Source organism: Notechis scutatus, chromosome 1 (genome assembly GCF_049901735.1).
Source record: "Notechis scutatus isolate UNSWTSFEM ecotype Mainland chromosome 1, rNotScu1.2, whole genome shotgun sequence".
In the NCBI taxonomy this organism is placed as follows: Eukaryota; Metazoa; Chordata; class Lepidosauria; order Squamata; family Elapidae; genus Notechis; species Notechis scutatus.
The window spans coordinates 184865454-184891090 of NC_142009.1; the positions used below are offsets into that span (position 1 = coordinate 184865454).

Consider the following 25637-nt stretch of genomic DNA (forward strand, 5'->3'; position numbering starts at 1 on the left):
ATAATATACTAAACCAAAATAAAGCAAACCATGTCTGGCCTCAGTGTGAAGTAAACACATTATATGTATATTTATCATTGCAACTGACAATGCAAACTGCATTTATGTATCTGAACAGAAGTAAGTCCACTCGAATTCAATGAAATTGATCTGCGAATAAATTTAGGGTAGCAGCCCAAGAGGAGTAACATTTTTTTAAAAGGCTTGTAATGCTGGCCATGGCAAACTTTCAAGAGAAAATGTGAACAGTTTAATGTACGGGAGTTTAAAAATATTGCATTTTTCCATTTCAGCCTCTCCTCCTATACTCTCATCTCAATATAATCCTATCTAAACAACCATTACATTAACCATATAGTACAATTTATTTCAGCAATACAGTGGGTTTTATTTCCCTCCAGCAACTGATCCCTGTATACACACATATTCACATACACATCCTTACAGCAAATTGTTAAGAGGTCCAAGGTTTTGGGAACTGAAGGTGGGGTTTAATTTAAGCATATTTACCTTGTCTTTTAGCCTCAGGATTCTTGAGAGGGCTAATGACATTAGCAATAAAAAAACAAACATAAAATAAGAACAACACAGCCGATTACCGTATAGATTTTTTGAAAAAAAAAGAAGATCTACCACTGTGTGGATCTATTAAGGAAGAGTTAACAATAAACAAAGGACCAGCACTTAATTTGCTCCAGACAATCCATTTATAGGAAAGTCATCTGTTAATGATAAACTGTGTATGTGTGGTGTGTGTATACTATATAAATTTTAAGTATTTGTTAGATTTTTATACCAGCTGTATTATTTTTACAAATAATTCAGGATGGTGAACAAACATAATGTTCTTTCTTCCTCCTTTTTTTCCACACTACGACAATCCTTTGAAGTAGGTTGAGCTGAGAGAGGGGGACTAGCCCAAAGTCACTCAGCTTGTTTTCATGCCTAGGGCAGGACTGGAACTCTGTCTCATGGTTTCTAGGTCAACATTTTAACCACTACAACAAACTGACTTTCATACACAAACAGTATCTTCCCTTCCATTTAATATTAGAATGTGTGAATGAGATCAAAATCACAATACATCTGAGGGTAGAAGAATGCAATCTGAAAACAGGCAGATAGGACTATGGTGCACTTTGCTCAATCAAAAATGGAGAAAAGAAGAGTTGTATAACTATATATTAAAACAGATCCACGCACGCTTCAAACGTGGTTTGGAAAAAGTGCTTTGGATCTCAGGCAAGCACATCATCCCTCTATTCTTCATAAAAACAGCTTGTGACTTTTCAGGCTTCTGCTCAAGTCTGAATAAAAGATGCTGCTGCTTTAAAGAGTCACTTCAAATTGCTGGATTCATAAAAGCAGCAGTATCTGTTTGTTTTGTGTTTTTCAGGCTTTCACAGAAGCTTTAAATTTGGATTCTTTAATGAATATCACAGAGGTGCTGCATTCATGTTCAGGCAAGGTTTGAGGCAGAAATGAGAGCTGCAGGGCAAATCTAGGAAGAAATCAGTAGGATAAGTGTAGCTATGTATCTGGATTTTGGGGTGGGAGGAGCAGTGTCCTTGAGATACTGATAATGGCCTGGATTAGTCCCTACAATTTTCTTGGCAAGATTTTCAGAAGTGATTTCCCTGGGCTGAGGGGGAGTACCTGGCCCATGATCACCTAGCTAGCTTTTGGCTAGAACTCATGGTCTCCCCGTTTCGAGAACTGGTGCCTTAACCACTACACCCAATTGGCTCTCCAAGTGCCTAATTACCAATGTTTATTATTTTTTCAGCCAAACCCCCAATCTGCAACAAGGAGGTAGTAACACTGGATGAATTGCAGGACGGTTTTAAGCCACTCTCAACCTCAGCTTGGCTTTCAAAATGAGCAGAGCGCTACATTATAAAGCTGTGTTAGCTCTTAGTCAAACCTTTTCTATGTTTTATTTATGTATTTAGGTTATTTTTAGAGCAGTTCCAGACATAGTCATGGGACTGGCCAGGAGCACCCCATTTATATGAAACTTCAGCTTCAACCTAAGAGGAAAGCCACGTATTGATACTATCAGCTGATCAATAGAACAGATCAATTCCTGCCTTGGATAGATTTGAAGCTTTGTCTGATAAATCCTTTAGGCCACCTTCCAATCTTGTCAGGTTTCCAAAACAAGGTGCAATGAAAAGAATGGCATTCATGTAAACTGAATCAAAGATGGGGAAGGAAGGAAAACTGCAGTTAAGTCTCTCTTAATGTGCCCTCTCTTCCTTCTGGAGCCAGTTTTGATTCGAAATAAAGAACATCTGGGCCCAAAAGTTAGTAAAGTCCCAAAGAAGCACCAGAAACACCACAGAGAAAGACAAAAAGTATATTCACAGATAACAGCACGCAGACGATACACTGCATTTGTCTTACAATTCACATTGCGGAATTATCAAGATCAATTGGGAAGGAAAATATTGGGTATGCTACCTGACCTCTTTATTAAAGCAACAAACAGTGCTATTTTAAACCCTCAGTAAAATAAACATATGGTGGTTTTTTTCCCCCTCATACAAAATAAATTATAATTTAAGAACGTTATTTGCTGACTTTTATTTCTAGGAGGACACACTAGTGTTACCAGATTTATTAAAAACAGGGATTTTTCCATTTGTTTCCACCAGCAACACTTTGGAGGCATTTTTTTAAAAAATTAAAAAAATAAAAAGCTTTTGCTAGGAGGAACTTTGAAATACTGCATCTGCAAATGAAAGATGTCATTCTAAAGTCTCAACCAGCATGTTGGGCTCTCAAATAAATTGGTAGTCGGTCATCTGAACTAATACAGGTAGTCCTTGACTTATGAACGTTTGTTTCATGACCATTCAAAGTTATGATGGAGCTGAAAAGATAGTCCTTGCACTTACGATCATCATAGTATCCCCCTTGATCACATGATCAGAATTGGGCCTTTGACAATAGGCATGTATTAACAGTCGCAGCATCCATATGATGGACACTTGCATCTTTTCTAGGAGGTTTCCAACAAAAGTCCATGGGGGAAGCTAGTTTGCTTAACAACCACATGATTCATTTAACAATCTCACTGATTCACTAAACAACCATGGCAAAAAGGCGATAAAATCAGGTGCAACTCACTTAATAACCACCTTACTCAGCAATGGAAATTCTGCCCCTCAATTGTAGTCATAAATCAAGGATTATCTGTACTGCCTCACCCTCACTGCTCCACTTACTACAAGATTCTGGCATTAACCTATGTTAGTTTTCTCCAAACTACGTGTCTTACGTGTCTAGTAAATTCCACTAGGACACAGCCATGCAAATAACACTGAATATGTAATCTGCATCAGCGGAATCATGATGCAAAAATAACTTAATTCCATTCATTTTTGTAAGGATGCCAAGCTTCTCATGACATCACTCATATCTTTCAAATGGGGTGGACTGCAACTACCAAAATTCCCAACCAGACGGAAAACTGACCCACACCCGTTGTAGACATACTCCATCTGGATTCAGCAATCTCGTAAAAGAAGCTATGGATTGCATCCAGAGTTGACTTTGTGGGTTAGGGTTTTGTATGTGCAAACTCACATACATATAAGAAGTCAAACTCAGGCTGCAGACATTTTTTTTTAAATTAAATCTTTCACCAAGCAGTTTACAAGAAAAAACATGTTCAAATCTTTCCAGAGCACTGCTAGGGAGAAACCACTTGCTGATCTCCAAGCTTTGTCAACCTTGCTAAATTAATAACACTCTTGGAGATACTATTAGGCAGTTAATTGCCTTAAAATTATATTATGTTTAGCATTTTGCGGCATCACTAGTACTATTAAGAACTAGCTGTTACACCAAAGGACGAAGAGGTGACAAAAAAGGAGCGACGCGTTAAAATCAAAACAAAACAATAGAGTGTTATGGTTGCTGTTGTACTCAATGTAATCACCTTTCTTCTGTTTCTTTCCTCCAATTTTCTCCTACAAAATTAAATCACCAGGACCCTCCCCAATATACCAATAAATCACTTTCTCATAATAGTATTGGGTAAATAAGGGTTATCATTAGGCAAACACATCTTTAAAAGGCTGCAATTCATTGATTTGCCTTCAGGAAAGATTAACTACAAAGAAAGCCACAGTCGAATCAGGCGCCCCTGCCATCAGGATTGGCAAGTTTAGAGCTTCATCAAACTAGTTTTCAAACGCCTCAGCGAAAGGGAGAAGTGTAAAAATCCCGCTCCTGGATTAGTCAATAGCACGTAGATGCCTACATGTTCCCTAGGAAAAAGGTCCCTCCTCCATCCCTGCTCTTCCTTTTCTCTCCCTTCTATCACCAGCTCCAAAGCATCTGGTCTGAGCACTCTTACTCCATTTTGTCACCTGCCTAACTCTTTCTTAGACCCAAACCAGCCGTTTTAATCTCAGAACACAAGCTGGGCATAAATGCTTAATTGTTGCCAACATTTAAAATCTCCTCTGATTCAAAGGATTCTGGGTGGTACACAACTGCAACGGTCAAATTAATAATCTGTAATTTCACCTTCTCCTCCTTTCAAAAAATTTTCTGATTCCTTTCCCCCTACTTTCTCTGTCATCATCCCAACAAAAAAGGAAGGTGATCACTTCAGTCAAGCATTACATTCAAATGAGCTGGTAATAGATAAAGCGAGAGACTTTTGCCTCTTCAAAATCACAAATGGTACCACTGAGAAATAGCACCAGTAGTCAAGAAGTGCTAAGGACAAAAATAAACTCTGATGGCAGCTGGCAGCCTATCTAAAATAAAAGGTAGTGCTAATGCCGCTGTCTGTTTGTCTGTCTGTTGCTCTATCACTCTATCTATCGCTCTATTTATCTATCGCTCTATTTATCTATTGCTCAATCTATTGCTCTATCGCACTCTCTCTCTCTCTCTCCTGTCAGGACTATATTTATTCAGAGTAATTTTCCAAAGCTGAGATTACTCTTGGATCTATCAACTTAAAAATGTGTGGGCTCACAGAAATAATTCAGCATTCTTTCTGCCCATAAGGATGTTTTATCTAAGCTTCTGACTAGGAGGATTTACCACTCTCTATACTGCATTCCTAGTAATAGTTGCCAGAAACATAATTAGGAAAAGATAAGATAGTAATCCTGACCGGCTCAAGATTGATTCAGCCTTCTATTCTTTTGAGACTGGCAAAATGAGGACCTAGATTGTTGGGGGCAAAATGCTGATTCTGTAAACCGCATAGAGAGGGCTGTAAAGCATTGTAAAGCAGTATATAAGTCTAAGTGCTGTTGCTATATAAATTTAAGTGCTATTGCTAGATAATTAATGTGTATAAAAGGAACATCATTTCTATTAAAAAAAAGGGGGGGAACAGATCTCCCTCAGTTCCTTGAAAGCATGATATAAAGGGGAGGGGAGGGGTGATGGAGGGAAGAGGGGAGGATTCAGTTAAATTTAGTCTTTTTGAATCTCACAGATTTCACAAAAAAAACTTTAAGCATGTACTGACTAATGCTATGAAATCAGTGGGGTTTAATAATGCTCATCCTATCAGCTTCTAGCCCTTAAGGCTGTGACACAGACTTAAAAGTGTGTCAAGTATACTTCATCAAGCAGTTTAAGACTTCTCTAAAACTCCATTCCCCTGGCTAACGGAAGAATTAAGCCAATAACAAATACACACAAGTTCTTTGGAAAAGTCCCAGAATTCAGCCTTTCAGGGCACAAAGTGTAGATTACATCGCCACAAAATTTTGGTTTTTAGAAGAGCAAATAAACAGCCACTGTGTGGGACTATCCCTATCATTTGGGGCTGCTGTATATTACTTGTACTAAATCCCTGGCACGGTTCATTCCTGTCAGAGAAATTAGATGGCTTAGATGACTAAATGCCACCATTGTTTTCAGTAATTACTGTGAGACTGATATCATGGAGAGCAATATATACAATCAAAGAAGATCTCAGATTTCTTTGCCTAGGAAGGCTCAAATTACCGATACCCTTGGATACACACAGAGGGGCCTGGAGCTCTTAAGGCAACCAAGTTGAATATGCTAAACTCCTAAATCTCCCTGAGTTGTCCAACCAGCAGCAATTGCTTGGAACTGCTTTTCCCTGCTAGTTAACAAAAATGTGAAAAGCCCAGTTCAAAAGAGAAGAAATGCCACAGATTGCTCAACCAAATTCAAGGAATCTATCTGCCTGTGTAAATTCCTCCTAGAAGGCTACCCAAGCTTCTTTCAAATTAAGAGCCGTTTTTTTAGGCTGCTTGGCCCTCAGGGAAAATTGCCTCCTCCCCAACTATGCAAAAGGCAGGTGATTTTCTGTAAAAAGAAAAAGTGAAAGAACAAAGGAAGCATGTCAATCAATCTTTACGTAGGTGGCTAAATATCCTAACTACTAGAAGCTGGAAAATGTGCCTGGAAAAACTAAGGTCTTTTGTTGGATATCTTCTATTACCTGTAGCCATTTTGACAGGCCTTTTCAGTGGGGTTCTGAGGCACAGAGGGAAATTACTTGTCCTTGCTGTTTAAAAATACAGGTAGTCTTCGACTTATGACTGCAACTGAGCTGAACATTTCTGCTGCTAAGTGAGACAGTTAAGTGAGTTTTGTCCCATGTTACGACCTTTCTTGCCACAGTTGTTAAGTGAATCACGTCAGTTATTAAATTAGTAACATGGTTAAGTGAGCCTGGCTTCCCCATTGACTTTGCTTGTCAGAAGGACGCAAAAGGTGATCACATGATCCCAGGACACTGCAACCGTCATAAATATGAGTCACTTGCCAAGCATCTGAATTTTGATCATGTAACCATGGGGATGAGGCAATGGTCTTAAGTGTGAAAAATGGCTGTAAGTCCCTTTTTCCAACGCTGTTGTAACTTCAAACAATCACTAAATAAATTGTAAGTTGAGGACTATTTATGATGCATCTTACCCATATATTAGGCAAGCAACAGGAAGGACCTATAGATTGAGTCGGTATGTTCTATACACTGAGCTATGTTAAACCAAGCCCAAGGTGAATTCCTGGGAGGCATATGCCCAATCCTTCCATTTTAGGAAAAGAAAGTTGCTTGCCCACTTAGATATTATTTCTAGACAAAGAATGGTACAGATTTTTTTTAAAATCAAGCTGAGTTTATCAGCTCAGTAACAAGCAAATTAAGCAACCAGCTGTCAAAAAATGCAAAAGTTCTGAATATCAGCAAGAAGCCTATTTGCACGAGTGTTTTGTGGGCAAAAAGAAGAGACATCAAGCAAAAAATACACCAAATTTGTACACGAACAGTGAACTGGGATATTTTGTCACAATTTATAGATAAGCAGGTTGTCTTAGTTTAGCATTTGGAGGGGACAATTGCCAAATTTCATGTTTGCCAAATAACAACCAAAGCCCAAATGCTGACTGATGCCTCAGATGATTAAATCCAAACTGGGGACACTGAGAAAAACTTTTATCAATACATCCACCAACATCAAATCCACCAACTTTTTTTTATTAAAACTCCACAGATGGCCCCTCAAATTCTCTCCTCTCTTTGGGGATAGAGTAACTGGGAATACAATTTCATTAAATATATTCAGTGGGGAGAATGTCCCTTGGATCAGGCATCTTTCTCCTGCGTGGGATTTTTTTTAAAGATTTTTTTTCTTACTTCAGCAGCTTCTACAAGTAACAGACATTTTAGGTTTCTTTAAGCTTTCTTAGCATGTTAACCATTTGCAAACTCTAGGATAGCCCGGTTCTAGTCTCATTATGGAACTTTAGGAGAAGAATGGCAGCACCCCTTCCCCCAAACTGAAGAATACATTTTAAGGAACTTCTTTATATTGTTTCAGAAAACTCTCTGGAGGCCTTTTAGGTAAAATCCAAATCAAAGCAAATACTTGATGGTGTCACAAAAGCTTCAAATCTTTCTGCTGATGGGATTAGAAAAAGGGGATTGTTTCTAGGAAGCTTAACAAACACACTTACTGTAAGAGCACTGTGTTCAAAAACAAAACAAAACAAAAAACAAAATCCATCCACTTTGACCCAATTCCACATTTTTAAACACACATCTTACTGAAATACTGTTTCGCTGGAGGAATTGTAAAAGTTGATTATTGGATGCACAAGAGAATATCAACCAGCACATGGACCATTGAGATGGCAAACCCAATGACACAGAATATTACTCTCTCTCTTGTCCAGCCTTTTTCTTCAGAGTCTTAGTATTAAAAGTATATGTCCATGTAATGCTCTCTAGAATTTTATTAGGCCACATCATAAGAACTCTGGGAAGAAACCATTACAGCACTGTAAAGCTGAAAAACAGAAATAAACTCTGTTTACAACAATAATCGATACATTCTTTCCAAATCCCAATGTCAAACTCTCTCAACTGAGACACTTAATTTTGTTGACCTCACATATTATTTCAAAGAATCCTAACAGATCTTCAAGGTCATCTCGGCCAATTCCTGGGGGGGAAAAAATGCAATGCTGGCTGCAACAACTGTGTAGCTAAGAATATCAAAGCTTTGCTCTGAAATTATAATGCCCCGGATGCTTTGATATTCCAAACAAAGGAGAGTTCTCCACTTCTGAGGCAGACAGCTGTGGGCCTCCAGAATAAGGCAGGTTGCAGACTCCTATGGTCAAGAAATTTCAGCTGTGGGCTATCTATCTATCATCTATCTATCTATCTATCTATCTATCTATCTACCTACCTACCTACCTACCTACCTACCTACCTATCTAAATTCTGGATAGAGAGGACCATTGGTTTGACAGAGGCTGAGGAGTCCTGTTTCAACGAAGGCGTAAGATGCCCCCTATCCCCGGTCTACAACACAGTCCTTTCAATTCCAAGAAGATTCCACCCCCATTTGCACTGTGATACAGGTGACCCTGAGGGCATAGATAAACCCCAAAATAACCTCCAGAGCTCTCAGGGAGAATAGCAAGGACTGCAAAAATATGATCCTTTTCTCTCTCTCTCTCTCTCTCACACACACACACACACATCCTGTCAGAACTAATTCCTCCATTACCCCCACTATCCTGCCAGAACTGATGAAGTTTCTTGGATGAGAAGTGAAACTTCCCCAAGAAAAGAAAAAAGAAAAGAAAACCAGTCCAGTTGCCTTTTGAAAAAACACCGTTGAGAAAACTATGACCTGGATGACTAAAAATCTCCAAAGGCATCCATGCTATATTGTTAACAAGCCAGATGTTTAGCTTTATATGTATTTGAATTAGGCTTTCTAATATTTTTATTGTTTTAATGGTTTTTATTGTTTTAAAATGTTTTTTTAAGATCTTAATTTTAAGAATTATGAACCTCCTGGAGTCGTTTGCTAAGAGGGGCATTTATAGAAACAAACTAAGTAAGTAAGTAAACAAATAAATAAGGCTCCCTTCTTCCCCATCTTTTAAACTGTAAATTATATAACTATTATTATGAGTATTTGTGGCTTTGATGTTTTATTAGCTTTTATTGTTTTTAAGCCACTCAAGAGTCACCACTAGCCAAGATGGGTGGCAAAAATGTCAAACAAACAAGGAAGGAAGGTAGCCCTTAACTAGGTGTTCATAACTAAGAAAGGGTAAATGATGAATTTGGTGAAATGGGAAGTTCTGATGCTGGAGAAAGGCAGCTTGTAAACAAAGAAAATTCCCAGTGTAGGAAATCACATGGCCATTGATTTGAAAAAGCAGAAGAAATAAGTCCATAGTTTAAACCAGTGGTTAGAGTGCTACACTGCTGACTGTCAGCTGTCTGCAATTTGGCAGTTCAAATCTCACCAGGCTCAAGGTTGACTCAGCCTTCCATCCTTCCGAGGTGGGTAAAATGAGGATCCAGATTGTTGGGCACAATACGCTGACTTTGTAAACCACTTAGAGAGAGTTGTAAAGCACTGTGAAGCGGTACATAAGTCTAAGTGCCATTGCTACCATATCCAGAGAGCAAAAGGCTTCCATTCTATTAGATAGAATGCGTGCATGGCTTCCCAATTCTCTACAATCTAACTTTTCTGAGCCTGCAATATATACAGTGGGAAGAGAGTGTAATTGCCTCCTTGGTGCAAAGCCTTAACAAGAAGTACCACAGCTATTATTGCAATGAAATAAAATTATCAGAAGAATACGTGGTCTGGAATAGAACCAAATCCCAACAACCTGTAATAGGTGTACCTGGCAGAAAAACAGGGGCCTCCTGTTGTGGAATTAGAATGGAATTGTTTTTCACATTACATCACAAAAGTGCATCAATTTCTTTTGGACATCTGAAGAGTACTTGAGTCACAAAACTCTGCTCCATTCTGTCATTTCTGCCCCAAATTTTATTCACTAAGCCACTGTGATATCCAGATGCTTCCCTAAAATCCAGCCATATTACTAGCAAATCTTCAGACGTGCACTGGCTTCTATCCCAGTCAAGATTTTCAAATTGAATGTACAAAAGTCTTCAGGAGAAAGACATGAGCACACACTTGGCAAAATCTCCAGTTTCTATAGCACCTCAATAGAGCTACTGTGAATTCAGAGAGGGAGGTTTTTTCAAACACTGAAGAATTACACCCTCCACAGAGATTAGACTGGAACTCTCATTAACAAGATACTGCTATGCATTAACTATGTTTATTTTCCCTGAAATTATAATGCCCTGGATGCAGTTTAGAGTCACACATTAGCATGAGACAATTGACTTGGAAAGCCCTTAGGGTCTCCAATGCAAAGCTGGAGATAAAAAGATATGAGCCCACCTGCAAATTCCTAATTTGGTGTCTCTGTTTGATTAAATCTTCACAACTGTCATGGTCTCCAACTGTTTTTCTCCATGGAGAAAGAGGACTGGCACGGGGAGATGCCTGCTCTGGATGAATGCCAGCCACAGCGCTTCTTAAGACTCTGCCAGTAATCATCCAGAAAAGGCGTAGAACAAGTAATACGACAGAGGTCATCTAACTTGTTCTGTTCCTGTTCTGCATGATTGCTGGCAGCGAACACACACACACACACACAAAGCCACTGGAGAACTAAGTAGACATACCAAACTCAGTTCCTCAAGAAACAAAAGAGGTGATGGCCTTAATTTGACCACACCCAGGTGACTGACTTAAATCAGAGCTTCATAGGAGTAGTTGCTCAAACCTCAACTCCATCTTCTCATATCTCTGAATCCCATATGCTGCCTGAATCTGGCTATTTGACTCCATCTAAGCTGGCTACTCTTCTGTAGCACCTGAGCACAGTGGTGGGATTCTAATTGTTTAACCATTGGTTCGGTGGGTGTGGCCTGGTGGGTGTGGCTTGGTGGGTGTGCTTTGCCTAACGCAGGTGCCAGCTTTCCCCCCACCAGCTGAGACCTGCAGCACCAACCAGCTGAGAGGATAAAGAAGAGAAAAGTGCAGGGGCGGGTGGGAAGGGTGATCCTGCACTTTTCTCTTTTTTCCTCTCAGGTGGATTGGGAGGATTTTTTTTCCTCCTCTCGGCTTTTTGTACTACTGGTTCGGTCAAACCGGTCCGAACCGGTAGCATACCACCACTGCCTGAGCAGCTGTTTGTGGACTACACTCTTGAATACTGACTTAGCTTTAAATCTCAAGCAAGCTGTTGCTCCAGTGCATGCATTCACTGGTCATTTCCCTGCTTATAATTGCTTGAAACTCAAAGTGAACTCCTTGAAACTACATGCATGTCCCAGCCTGGAACAAGAGCGACAATCGATTTTCAAGGTATAGTGTACCGATAATAGTCATTTTGTGCATGGAGAGTTTGAAAACTAAGAAATCTTAACCGCTTGGATATAAACTATGTTCCACAAAAAAAAAAAAAAACATTAGCTACATTGTCATATTGATCTACAACTGAGGAAACCCAGGTTTAAATTCTTCATCAACCGTGAAGCTTACTAATTGAGCTGGGTTTCCCAACTTGATATTGCAGTATTGTTCTGTGGGAAAAATCAGTAAAGATTGTGCACATTAATCATTTCACTCCCACAGTCCTTCACAAAAAGTTGATACATGAAAATAAGTAAATAAAAATGTAAGATAATAAACACAATATAGATGCTAAATCAATAGAAAAGTTGAAACGAACTTGTTAGTTATTTAAAGATTTTTCTTTCCATATAATTGATTTTTCCCATACTGCTTCTATATTAATTTGCACTACCCCATGTACAAAAACAGCACCCTTGGTCCAATATTGCTAAATTCAATCCTCTTTTCTTTTTTTTAAAGAAACCCAAAACAGGAAAATAAAAACAGGTTAAAATATACTAAAATCCATAAAACCTAACTAATATTGGAAGAATTTATGAATTTTGTTAAGGATGTATTAAGAAAGAAGAAATATACCAGAGACTGAAGATAAACAAGCTATTGCTTTATTTACTGTGTCCAATTGGGTTTCACAGAACCTTAGAATTCTATAGTTCTATCTAGAGTAAAAAATCTGAATGTATTCAGCCATCCTCTCCCATCTTCACTTTGTTCTTTCCTGGCTGAAGACACCAGAGTTTGCAAGTCTATTCAGAAAATGACTGGCTACCTTCTCTTTACCAGGTTCACAGGAGCCAAACCTGCCTCCAAACTCCTAATTTTCCCCCCCCAACTCTACACCCTATTCAAAATCTGTTCTCTTTTTCTTTTGCAGAAAGTATTTGGGTACATGCATAACCATGTTCTCAAAGAGTGTTTCTTAAAGGTGGCCTCTTGTACACATCTACTTAAGTCCCACAAAACTTTATGGGAATTAATAAAGAAACATAGGATTATGCCCTTAAGTTGCAATGCCCTTGTGCTTTAAATTCCTTTGGAGTGAATTTCCTCCAGAATAATCATACATGGAAACCGTATTTGCAAAGATAGGCAGAAGCAAGAGGGTGTTTACTGTAAGTGACTTCACAAGGGAAAAAAGAGCATGCCAACAATATGGATTCTATCTATATGCCTGCCGTCTGTCTTTCTCTCTCTATTTATCCCCTTCAGCATACTGTATTCATGTTATTTGATTTGTTTTTTATTTGAAAAATCATTATTTTTATAATTTTATTAAAAATCACATCAATAAAAATACAAAATAAAGAAAAGAAGAAGATGCAGAAAAGAAAAAAGGAAGAAAAATAAGAATATAGCAAAGAAAAAAAAATTCTGCTACATGTATAAGCAGTTTTAGTGATATCACCTTCTCTTAAAATATAATAAATGATCTTTTCTTCCCAGGAATCTTATCTATAAAAAAGCTTTGTCATTTCAATCCTGTTTATCAGATATAACATTTCTATTTTAATCTTGATCAAATAAATCAGCTTTATATTCCTTTCTTTTGCTTCTAACAACCTGGATTTTTAGTCCCTTCAAATAATGTCCTAGCAATTGGGGGTTTTGTTTTGTTCCTTCTTGAAAATTTCTTCAAAGCCTTAACAAACATCTTTTGTGAATCCAATATAGAAAAATTGTCTAGGTCAACCTCTTGGTTTATATATCCCTTTTATTACTAAGATATCAACCAGTTTCTTTTGTATGTCCAGGGTAAAATCTTTTTCCATGTCAAATTTGTAGCCTGCCATCTTAAAATCCACTTTCAAATAAGTCTCAATCTTGTCAGATAAAACTTGTTCCTCTTTAATAAAATCTTTAAAACAACCTCTCTATAGAGACAGATAATTTTATAAAATCAACTTCTGTGTTCATTGTTCAAAAATATCAGTATTAAATCAGTATTAAAATATTTTGCTTCATTCTGTGTTTGTAAGTCAAATTTAAATGTTCTTCTCCTTTCATTCTAATCTTTAGCTCCTTCTAGTTCTTTCTAATGACAATTTTTAAAGCCTTCACTTATTATCATTTTCATAAAGACTTCTAAACAAAAATCATTTTCTCATGGGAAGGAGTCTTTATACCGAAATTAATTCCACAATCTTAGTTCAAATTTATGTGGTCCTTTAAATCCATTTCTAACTTTCTAAATCAGAGTTTTAATCATTTTGGCTGTTTAATTCTCCCCTATCTCCAATTTTTAAAATCTGTAAATTTGTATTTAAAACTTGATTCTCTATTTCATTCACTAAATATTGAATGAGACTCACTTGGTGCTATAAAACTTGTTGGCCCAAATGTTCCAAGTAACTGAAAGGCATTTGAACAAGCAATTTCAAAAAACAATTAGTAAAGGAAGTATTCGACCCAGTACCCTTTTGAAGATGCTGATAGCAGTTTGAACAAGATGGGTTATTCTCTCAAGGCCCAGAGCTATAAACCCACCAGAGGCAGCTATCTTGAGGTCTCCTCACAAGAAGCAACAAACTGGAGCACTTGTGAGCAATCTCAAATCCTTTCCTTGTCTGGAGAGGAAGTATCAAAGAGCTGGTCTACTCGTCAGCTGTTCATGCCGTGGTCATTAGCCCCGCTTCTGGCTGGGTATTTTTTCCCCAGACATCCAGGCCTAATAAATGTTTATGTAATGTGGACTTTTTTCAGAATCTGAATCATTGGCTGCAACCTGGTACAATAGCAAACAGTACGGAAAAATAGGAAAACAGAGCGGGTGTGATACAAATCCCACTGCTACTGGTATTGCTGCTTCTAATGTTTTATGTTATGAGAAATTAAAATTCAGTTTGCCAGATGTCATATTACAAACAACATTTTCTCATGTAGAACTTAAACTGAATTTCTGGATAGAAGTTTTTCAAAATATCTTGATATTGGCAATCAAGCCTTGGAAACAGACTATCTTTGTGAGAGAACCTTCTATTTATATGCAGCAACAAAAAACATCAATTCCCTTTTATCCAAGGGAAACTTTTATCCAAGGGAAAGCAACCGCACCCGTCTCTGAGCATAATTGTTTAATTAAAACATTAACCACTTGGTTAATTGTAAAATTCAAGTGAGGTTTTTATTTATATTTTTAGATTGGAAATGTTAAATTTGCATTTATAACAGGCAATTTTTTTATTGCCAGCTTCCTAACATTAGAGCTTTGCCTCTTAGGGTTTGGGATTTTTGCTTCAACTAACCCTTTCTACAACCTGATAAAAGTCTGAAAACCCTTCTGGCTAATCATTTAGTCCAACAAAACCATAACTATTTCTTTCAAAACTAATTTTCAATATTTCACATACTCTATCCAAAATTTCAACTGAAAAACAGAGTCTAGAGAGAAATTTAAGCAACAATTAGTAACAATGATTCCTGAGCTTCAACCCAATACATATTTATCTTCTGGGTGTACCATTTACTAACTATCTGTCTGTCTGTCCATATATCCATCCGTGTATCGATCAATCTGTGTATCCATCCATCCATCCATCTTCTTTCTTTAGTGTTAAATATCTGTTTCTTTTTTATTAAGTATATATGTCTGAATTTAAATAACAGGACTATAAAAATCTTTCCATCCACTCCCTTTAAGCATCAGTTTCATACCTGGCGCCTTCAACTCATTTCACATGGCTATCCTAAAATTCTTGTGGAAGGACTGGATATAAATAAGTACATTATAAATACATAAAATAAAGAGTCATTGTACTAATTGAGCCAAATTAATATTGAGATTTGTTATATGATTAATCATCTATTGCATCCTTTACTACTGAAAGGACTAGAAATCCCATTACAGCTCTCAGCAGTAATATTTTTAGTAGAAAAATATTATTTGCTTCTATCCCACACTTCATATTCAAATATGAAGCAGCGTACATCAAAATGACCACATAATGACATCAATATGTCTAGCAAAAAATCAGCAGAAATAATAAACTTAACAGCAATACCACAATACGGATGATTCTACTGTAATTCCCAAACTGCAATTTAGCTACAGCTTATTTTACCGCAGAAGTCTTTGCTTGATTTAAAGCCATTCCCTTTTTCTTTTTGGAAGTAATGAGCTAGTATTTTTACAAGGAGCACGGTCTTGAGAGATCAAAAGGAAGGTAAAAAAAAAAAAGATTGAAAAATTATGTTTGCTCATATACCTGAAAGGTACACACTATGAATCTAATAATCTATTAGAATCTTACTCTGAGGGGTCCTTGGTGCTCTCTGAGCTTGGTTTTTTTTCCTTGTCGGACGTTTCATTACCCAAACTAAGTAACACCATCAGAGCTAGTAACGAAATGTTGGCAAGAAAACAACCAAGCTCAGAGAGCACCAAGGATCCCTCATTTCAACCCCAAGGTATAAATATTCTCCTTTATTGGGATCTTATTCTGTCAGCAGCATCTATGGCAGAGAGGAAAGCAACGAAAGAACTACTGCACTTTCAATAAATACAATAAAAGTCCTGCTGCATATGACGTAAAATACCTAAATCATAACATTTCATGTGAGATGGGTGGCATATACATTTAAGAAAAATGAATACATATTTGTATGGCACTTTTGAAGCCACCTTGCCTTCCAAGTGCATTTTGTTCAGTTTTATTGCCAATACTTGTGTTATAATTCAGAGTCTACACAGATCAACCTAACCATGATTGAAATGTGGGAAATGTATGAAAATGTATAAAAAGGACAGAGCTTATAGTATGACACTAATCACATCATTATGACAAAACCAATAGCAAAGTCCTGCTGACATTCATATACATCCCAATAGATCTAAAGTTCATATAAAGCAAAGACCGGTAAGCAGAGGGACAGTGAATATTCTGGGCTTGATAGATTATTAATAATCCCTCTGAAGGATGAAATTCACGGAGACATTAACTGATCCTTGTTTATCAATGGAGCAGAGAGAGGGTGGTACAAAATGCTTTCAACTAGCTTGAGCTCAACACTACCTCATCTCTATGGCAGACTGCCGTAATGTGTTTTATATGGTATTGCGTTCGAAGGCACTTTAAGGAACTGAAATTGATCCAAAAACCTTGCAGCAAGATAATGACATCATGATACTGATACAAAGCTTTGAAAACTGTCCTGGCTCCCAGGCGTGCCACAAACAATACCTAAAGCCCTTCACAATTGGCAGCCAAAGTATCTGGAAGCTTTCTCTTCATTTCAATGCAGCCTCTTCTTTGATTGTCTCTACATCTGATAATCATTTTGTCTTCTATTATCTCTACATCTACAGCTGTGGAAAAGCACATTATGCATGAAGGTACTCCAAAATGTTCTTCCACAGAACAGACTGATTATCTAGTGCAGGAGTACACAAAAAATCTGGATTCCTCTAAAGCTGACTTATAGTTGAACAAGATAAGGAAGGATTATGAAATATACAGGGGGAGGTAATATTAAAATTATACTGATTTCAAATTAAATTATAAATCCACCCTTGGACTCAGTCACTTTTTGGAACATAACCGATGGTGCGTATTTCCAAGGCCAAGCATCTTAAATTGGCAGTGCACTTTTTTTTTTTTCCCCTCGGAGGATGTTTAAATTTGACTGCTTCTTCCTTCACTGATCATCAATACCTCTGCTGGTTTTTCTACCCAGAGTTGATTTGATTTGTAAGATGGGTAGCATGTAAATTTGACAAAAATGAATCAATATTTGAATGGTGCTTTTGAAGCCACCTTGCCTCCCAATTGCCTTTTGTTCAGTTTTATTGCCAATTCCTGTGTCATAATTCTAAGTCTATGCAGGTCAACCTAACGATGTATGAAACGTGGGAATACACGTCTTTCATAAAGTATGGAAGTAAGATGAAGATGGAATTCCCCATCTGCTCCAATGATACTGCTCAGGTAGGATAGGAGTTGTCACCCTATAACACCAAATATATTGATGCCACACTTTTTACTAAATGTATAATATCACACTCAACTTTTTTACATTCAAAAAATGAAACCTTGATTGGTGTGATTAAAATAAAAATAGGAAGTAGACCTCTCTGAGTGTGAAATGGAAATGCAGCAAATGGGTGAAATGTAAGAAATTCTTATACGAGAATGTGAAGTGTGAATCTGAACAAAACAGAAGCCGAAACGATAACATGAAAATTGAAATCTAACAGAAATGTTGGATTAGGACAACTTTGCTCCTGCAAGGACAACAAATAAAAAAGGCAATCCAAACTGTCAGCAAACTGCAAAATATTCACATTCATCAGTTAAAGAGTGTTAAATGTAATTGTATTAAGGAGCAAGCAACACTGTTTGCAATAGTCATAGTCAATGAGAAAAGCCAACGTTTGCTGCACGGTAAATTATCCCCAATTACATTTAGCAGAGTGGCTCCCTAATTATACATACAAACAAAATAACGCACAGCAACCCTAAAGTAATTCAATCATTTCCTTTGCACATTACTATCATTCTGGCCCAAGAAGCAGCCAAGTTTCCTTTTAACATTTATGATTCAGTTTCACTCAGACAATGAAAAATTCACTTTGTGAAAATTTTATTTTGTTGAATCTCTATCACACTAAAACACTAAGGCTATTAAACCTGCCTTTCTCAATTAAGGAAACCTGGACTACAATTCCCATACTCTTCTGTAATATAAAACATTTGCTTGCATCAATTGGGGAAGGCTAGTTTAAATAATTGAAAAGACTTATCTTTTTTTTTTTCAAGAAAGAACAAAGCAAATCTTTATTCTCCTCATTACAGTTCTAAACTAAGTATATACTTGAAGAGTGATTGAAGCCCTATTTATAACTCATTTGGAAGAAGGAGGGAGGGGGAAATTGTGGCTTTTTAGATGTTGCTAACCTACAATTCCTAGCAGTGCCTGCCAGCATGACGAATGCTGAAGAAGGCTGGAAGTTGTAGCTGAACAAAATCTGGAGGGCCACATGTTGCAAACCTATCTTGCAAATTGACTTGACATCATTAGGAAAATCTTTGCACTTGAAAATCCAGGTGTTCTCCATGCACATACAATAGATACCTGGAAATGGTGTATATACATGGATGCAAAACTTTGATCACGCAAACTACAAAAGAGAGCAAGATAGGTAAATGTTTTTCACCTATTGCTGTACATTTGGAGTACATAGGTAACCGGTACTACTAAAGGCAGAAAACAGAACCAGCAACTCTTACAATCAACCATAAGTCAAATGTACACTTTTGTCCAATTTGCCAACGCAGAACTTGCAAAATCTGACCACTCTGAGCCTATTACTACACCCTGCTCTGCAACAGTTAGGAATCTCAGCTACTAGAAACAAAAGAGTCCCAGGTTCAAATGTCACCTTGGATGTTAACTCAACAAAGGAGACTTAGCAGAATTCCTATTCTCAGATCCCCACCATAAAACAACAATGATCACAGCCTGCCTTTATTGCTTTAAGGACTCTTTATTTGGATGTAAGGAACTTTGGTGCGGTTACGTCTCAGCAGGTGGCCACAGACCTTTCCGTTTAGAAACAAAGCTTGGGCATGCCAATCTGGATAGGAGGGCACTAAGACATCCCAGAACTGTGGATAAAGAAGTAAAAAGTAATAATAAAGATCCTGAAAGGAAGCTGGAGCACACATCACTTTGCTATTATTGCCACAGACAATAATTTGCACGGTGTGTTCATGTAATAATTGAACTCAGAGGGCACATTTGCCTTTGCCATGTTAACCATGACAATCAACACTCCATGTATCATATTTCCAGCTATGAAATACTGCTTCATTTGTATCAATCGTTCACACATTCAGTGACATTTGCCAAAATACAGACCAGGATAATGATTCCTTCCAGTTGTCAAATTCATTTCTAATTTTCTTTTTTTAAAAAAAGGCTATTTCATTAAAAAGAGCTGTTCTCCAAAAGCACATATACTTGGGAATGGGTTTTCTGAAGACAAAATGCAACTTTGAAACAGATGTTAGAAGCTTTCAAGAGCCCTGCTGGAGCTAAATCAAGTTCTAATACAAAGAAAAGCGGTGGCATTCTTTAACAAAAGCAGCAGCCCTCAGAAAAATAAAATACCTTTTTTATAGCAGTTTTTCTCTTCGTTTTCTCTCATCCTGCAAGCAGAACGCAATATGCATCTTGCCAAACTGACTGTATTAGCAGAAGAATCTAATTGTCTCCTGAAAGTGGAACACTTATGAATAAAGGTATTTGGGCAGAGATAATGTTCTTTCCAAGAATGATGGAGGATAAATTTGAATATTAAAAGGATTCAGATCTTTTTGGTTTGGTGGTTTTTTGTTTGGTTTTTTTGCAAGCCTTCACAAGCAATCTTAAGATCTCCTCTTTATCAAGGGATTTTATCTCCTATTCCAAAACTGGACTCCCCTTCCCCACTTTTTAATTAGGAAAGGCCATCCTGATCTCCACCCACATCACCAGGAATTCAGGGAGGGGAATTCCCTTTGCCAGCGCAGCAATTAGAGAGGGGGAATAGCTCTCAGGCAAGGCCCCATTAACTGGCCTACTTATCCTAGAAGACTTACACAAAGAATTATTTCACACCACTCACAGTCTCCACAACTTTGTCATAGCAGATATATATTTGGCACTCTTGGCTAATCATAAATTTCTGGTCTGAACATGTTTTGGTGCTTAGCCCTGGCTCCTGCCCACAAGACAATTTACCTCAGGGAAAGGAAGGGTTGTTTCCACAACCCTGCTGCCTCTCTCTGCACCATGTATATATATAAAATCTGCAAAGCCCAGTCCAGTTGAAAACTGACCTCTTCTTTGAGGCTCCCATAACAGAGACAGGACCCAGAGGTTGAGGAATCACAAAAAACACAAAGCAGCAAAAAGGGTCAGCAAGAACAAAAAGAAATGATTCTGTGGAAGTGCGGGGGGGGGGAGGGGGGAGAGGTAAGAAAGGGAAAATGATTTTTAAAAATTTAAAAAAATTTTTTTTTAATTGATTTCTCTTTTCAACATTCATTTGCTCTTCTTCTTTTCTGAGAAAGAAAAAAGAAAGCTGTTACTCTTCAGGAAGTTTTATTACACCGCAAACTTCACCTGCCTATCCCAAAGGATCTGTGGCGCTGCAGAGGAGAATAAGCATTACTAATCTATTCTCCTGGATATCACTACAGAACCAAACAAAAGTTGTCCCTCGAGGCAAAATATTGTTCATAGTCAGACTTCAGCAGCATAATCTATAAAGGTTCTCATTTAGAGTTTTGCAGTAAAATTATCAGCCTATCTTACCTGTGCATTCTCATATGCACACACACACACACACACACACCCTGCTCACTCACTATAGCCTTTCAGAGAGCTAAAGTGATTCCAAAGGGCAGTGAGTGGCGAATGAAACGATAGAAATGGTCCCAAGAAAAATGAGGTGATAAAAATGGCCCAAAGAAAGTGCGGCCATTCTTTTACAAAACACAAAGACCATTTTTCAGCCGAAGCCCACGATGTTGCAGTAATCCTTACGAAAAGCACAGTATGCCATTATTCCTTCTTTTCCATGTGTAGAGATTGTCCAGGTGTCTCGCCCAAATATCCCCACGATCTAGGTACAACTACAATCTAGGAGTTCTACCTTCATAGCTCATTTGCTTTACAGTGAATCTAAGATATTCTCTTTCATTGCTTGAAGACGTCTGTGCCAGATTGTGATTTGACAAATCGACAACTGTACAAAAGCTTGCAAGTGTTCAAGTTTAACTTGTTGCACCACAAGCTTCCAAATGGCATTGGAACTGCAGCACTAAAGGGACTTAATCATCAATTTTTTTAATGATAAATATTACTTTTTTGGACTAAAATGTTTTAGGAAGATTACACACACGTACAAGGAAAGCAATAAGCCTCCATAGACCTTCCCTCAGAATCCAATTAAATAGCAGTCGTTCACAAAAAATGCTGCAATATTCCTTTGCACTAGCCATGCATTCAATATAATGGTCAGTGAAAGCTGTAGTACGTAACAAATTGATTAAGAACAAGAATCAATACAAGTTTCAGCCACAACCTTGAATAACTTTATTTTCCAACACTGGAAATTTCACAAATGCAATTTTACTTAAAGCAATCATTGCTAATTTTTTATAACAAAAACCAGCCTATTCCTAATTTTCGACAATGGGGGGGGGGGGGATCTCTCAACTAGCATATAAGAACTTCTGAACCACTCCTTCATTCAAAAACTGAATTATTCACCTATGCTGACTTAGAATTCTCCTATGCAAAATAATCACCCAATAATTTACAACCTCCCCCAAAGCTATAAAATTATTTCTACATTACATTACCCTGGAATATCATCCAATCAGGGAACATATGGCATTTAAATTATCTTTGAAACTGACACCAAATCATGAAGTTGGAAAGAGAAACCATATCTTTTTTTTTTCAAATGTAGGTTAAGTTGATGTTGTTATAAGCCTCAAATATCCAACATCCAAGTCCTAAACTAAGACATCACATCCATGATCACATCACTATTTAGCTTAAATGTGCACAACAAAACACTTTTTAACAAAGGCAACTATTTCCAACATATATGACATTTACCCTGTGTCACTGACAATCAAAGCATTCTGTCAAAGCCAATTCATGCCACTTGTTCTTCTTGCCGTTTACAATTCCTGCTTTATCTGATATTCAGCTACAGATACTGCACAACGGCACAATTCTGTTGCTGAGCAATCTTCCTTAACTTTTTTTTTTTATCAGCACCTCATTCCGCCCACCCCATCCCCCCAACTGCATCAGCACCCCCAAAGGCTGGGTAATTGATTGTCTCATACCTGCAGTTCGGAGGTGGATCCAGGGTTATTTCAGCTAGCTCCTTCTGAATTCTGTTGGCAAAATGAGAACAGGCACAAAGCATTTGAGACAGTTGAATAAATCAGGGAATTACACTGCCCTCTACCACCATGCAGTTAAATGCAAGATTGGTTTTGCCTTCTGTAATGCTAACATGGCTGCTTCCTCTTTGTTCTCACAGGCACAACCCAAATCCCAGGACAGAGAAACTTTACAGCTTTTTCCTGCTCTGTTATGGTAAACAGAGAGAGCATTTACACCCCAGCCTGGCAGGAATCCCTTCAGAGATCTCTGAAAAGTGAGTCTTAGGAGTTTACCCCATTCTTTATCAAGGATTTTTTTTAATTAAAAAAAATCTTATATGCAAATGAGACCAGCAAGGAAGGCAAGGGGAGGGAAAGAGGAAATACAAGCAGATTTCAGAAGAATTTTTTACCAATAACCGAAGGAGTTACAGCCAAAAACCAATTACATAGTAAATATTTTTGGCTGGATTTTATAGCTACTTCAGACAGTAATTTTTAGAATTTCAATTCACTTCATAACTATGCACTCAAGTGATCACAGCAAAATCTGATAACTTTAGATGCATGTTTCCCCTTACCTTTCTTTCCTCTTTCCCAATATTTGTATTGAAAATTTGTTAAGTGACCCTGTTCAATAAAACACATACTGATATTATCAGTGATGGATAATACCAGCCCTGGACAAAATGTGTCAGTAACTAAAAAAAATTAATAGGTTTTTATTACAGTTTAACAAAAAAGGTATCAAAAGGATGAAGGGTCTGTAATTTATTCCCAAAACAAAATATTTTAGGGGAAGCAAGTATTGAAGATTTTAGAAGTTCAGACAATTTATGCTTTGCTGATAGAAAATGCATTAAGATATAGGTTAAATTAGATACAGTTTAAATACGTACTTGAACTTGTGCTCTACAAGAATGTACACAAGCTATGGAACTAAAAAGTGGGGATAACATTTCAAAACACCAAATAACATATTAGGAAAACATTCAGTATCATTTTCTCCACAACAAACATATTGTACAAATTATTTTGTGACAGCAGCTGGCAAGTTACTTTATATGCATTAGAAGTTGTTTTTTAAAAAAGATGAATGTCCTGTTTTTTAAAAGATTTATCATAACTATTTTATTTTCAATTGGGCTCAATTTAGTACATTATTTTAAATGAGAAATTGGTAAAAGCTAATATTGTTCTCACATAATTCGTGCAAAGCTTGAAGTACAATTAAACATTTCAAGATTCCTAATGAAACTCTACTTTACGATAGCAATTTTTACCCATAAACATTTTGGTCCACTTAATTGTTCAAACTACTACAAAGTTTAACAAAAATGGCTTGCACTTTTAGACGTCTGATACCACTTGACAGATAGACTACCAGATATTGTAATGTGGATTCCTAGGTGAAACAGAGCTTTAAGAAAAGCGATCAGTTACCCCCAAAGAGGCAAGATTCAAGGTATTTCAAGCTTGCCCAACTCAAATGGTTATTAAAGAAAATTAAAAGCAGGGTGCTTCTTGAAAGCAAAGCTGTGAAAAACTCTACATGCAGATAGTGATATTGTTCACTTAGGGACAACCTGTAAAAGGTTCTCAAGTTTTTGAAACTTCACAGATTAAAGGAAAATCAATAGCTTGCTGGACCACAAAGGTAGGAGATAGGCAAGTTAACAGCCCTTCTTGCATTTCAATTACCTACAAAACACAAAACAAAATACCCTCACGCCATCCATGTTGACCTGCATGGATGCTCTAAAAGAAACAACCCCCACGAAATTCATATAAGTTGCAAAACATCATTTTTTCAGAGCATGCAAAAAAAAAAACTCAATTGTAAATAAAACAGCCAATGAAAGGGTCATTATTTCAAAGTGCTCCTCCCTTGCCAAACAGCAATAAAAGGTGGGAATCTAAAAATGGGCCTCCTTGCCTGAATGAATCAAACAAGGTGTCACTTGTTGAAAAATACACATGGGCCAAGTGGACCAAACCAGAGCCCAGCAGGTGGCAAGACGACCCCCTTCACAGAGTGGATTTCAACCCACATCATCACATGTGTTTTTCATAACAGTGTAATTCTCAGATTAAGAACCTGCCTACCCAACCCATCCATCTTCTCCATCTTCAACCTGGCAAATCAGTTGGGTGAAGGGATCCCAAAGGGATCTGAGCAAGAGGCCCTGCAGAAACTAAACTCTAACTTTAAAGCCATCTTTTATTACAGGCCTTTTCATCAAAGAGTAAAGTTTACCCCTTTAGATTGAGTGCCTTCTCATCAAGCTTCTCTCCAGCTCCCTTTCCCCTAAAGAGGGAGGAAAGCACATTTCAGATATTTGGAGTTGTTACCTTTTAGCACTAGTAGATAGCTTAGCAGTAGTTTTGCTGGAGAGTTTGGTATTTTTCTTCTGCTGTGTTGCAGAAGGTTTTCTTTCTTCCTGTTCCTCAGGCTCAGGCGCTGGTGGGTCCCTCTGATCTGCGTCTGAACTACCACTGCTGGTACTTGGGCTTTCATCATCTGACCTTTGTCTATCACTGGACATCTTGGGAACCGTTGGGGGAAGGAGCAAAAGGAAAGGAATGGGACAAAAGAATATCAGTTAACTAAGTGGAGTGCAATCCACTCAATCAGAGTGGAATTACTCCAGACCCCCTTACAACTCAATGGTTGAACAATTCTTTTAAAAGTTTCAATTTCATGTTATAGAGCAACAGTTACCATGAGGAAGGAAGGAAGGAAGGAAGGATCTCTTTTTAAATATATATATTCTCTTTTCACATTTCATTTTTACAGGCTCAGTTCTACAATTCTTCAGATAGTATATCAATCATTTAATTTTTAAAGGTGTGAGGCAAATTTCGCAAAGTGTTCCAAGCATAAGCATTAATAACTCATGACAAGCTGTAAACATTACCCTTTTTTTAAAAAAAAACCTCACAAATGCCCTGTAAATATTTACACTGGACCAGGAGT

General features: G+C 37.5%; 1 protein-coding gene across 5 annotated transcripts in view; it reads right to left on the reverse strand.

Annotated features, from left to right (window-relative positions):
• The window catches only part of UBE2E3 (ubiquitin conjugating enzyme E2 E3), a 122315-nt gene that overhangs the window by 95041 nt on the left and 1637 nt on the right, over window positions 1-25637 (reverse strand). For all 5 annotated transcript variants that reach the window (XM_026668048.2, XM_087949640.1, XM_087949639.1 and 2 more), the window contains 2 exons: window positions 25013-25206; window positions 22619-22669 (listed from right to left, as the gene is read on the reverse strand). In XM_026668048.2, the coding sequence (XP_026523833.1) occupies window positions 22619-22669; window positions 25013-25206 (245 nt within the window). The remainder of the gene's footprint in view (window positions 1-22618; window positions 22670-25012; window positions 25207-25637) is intronic.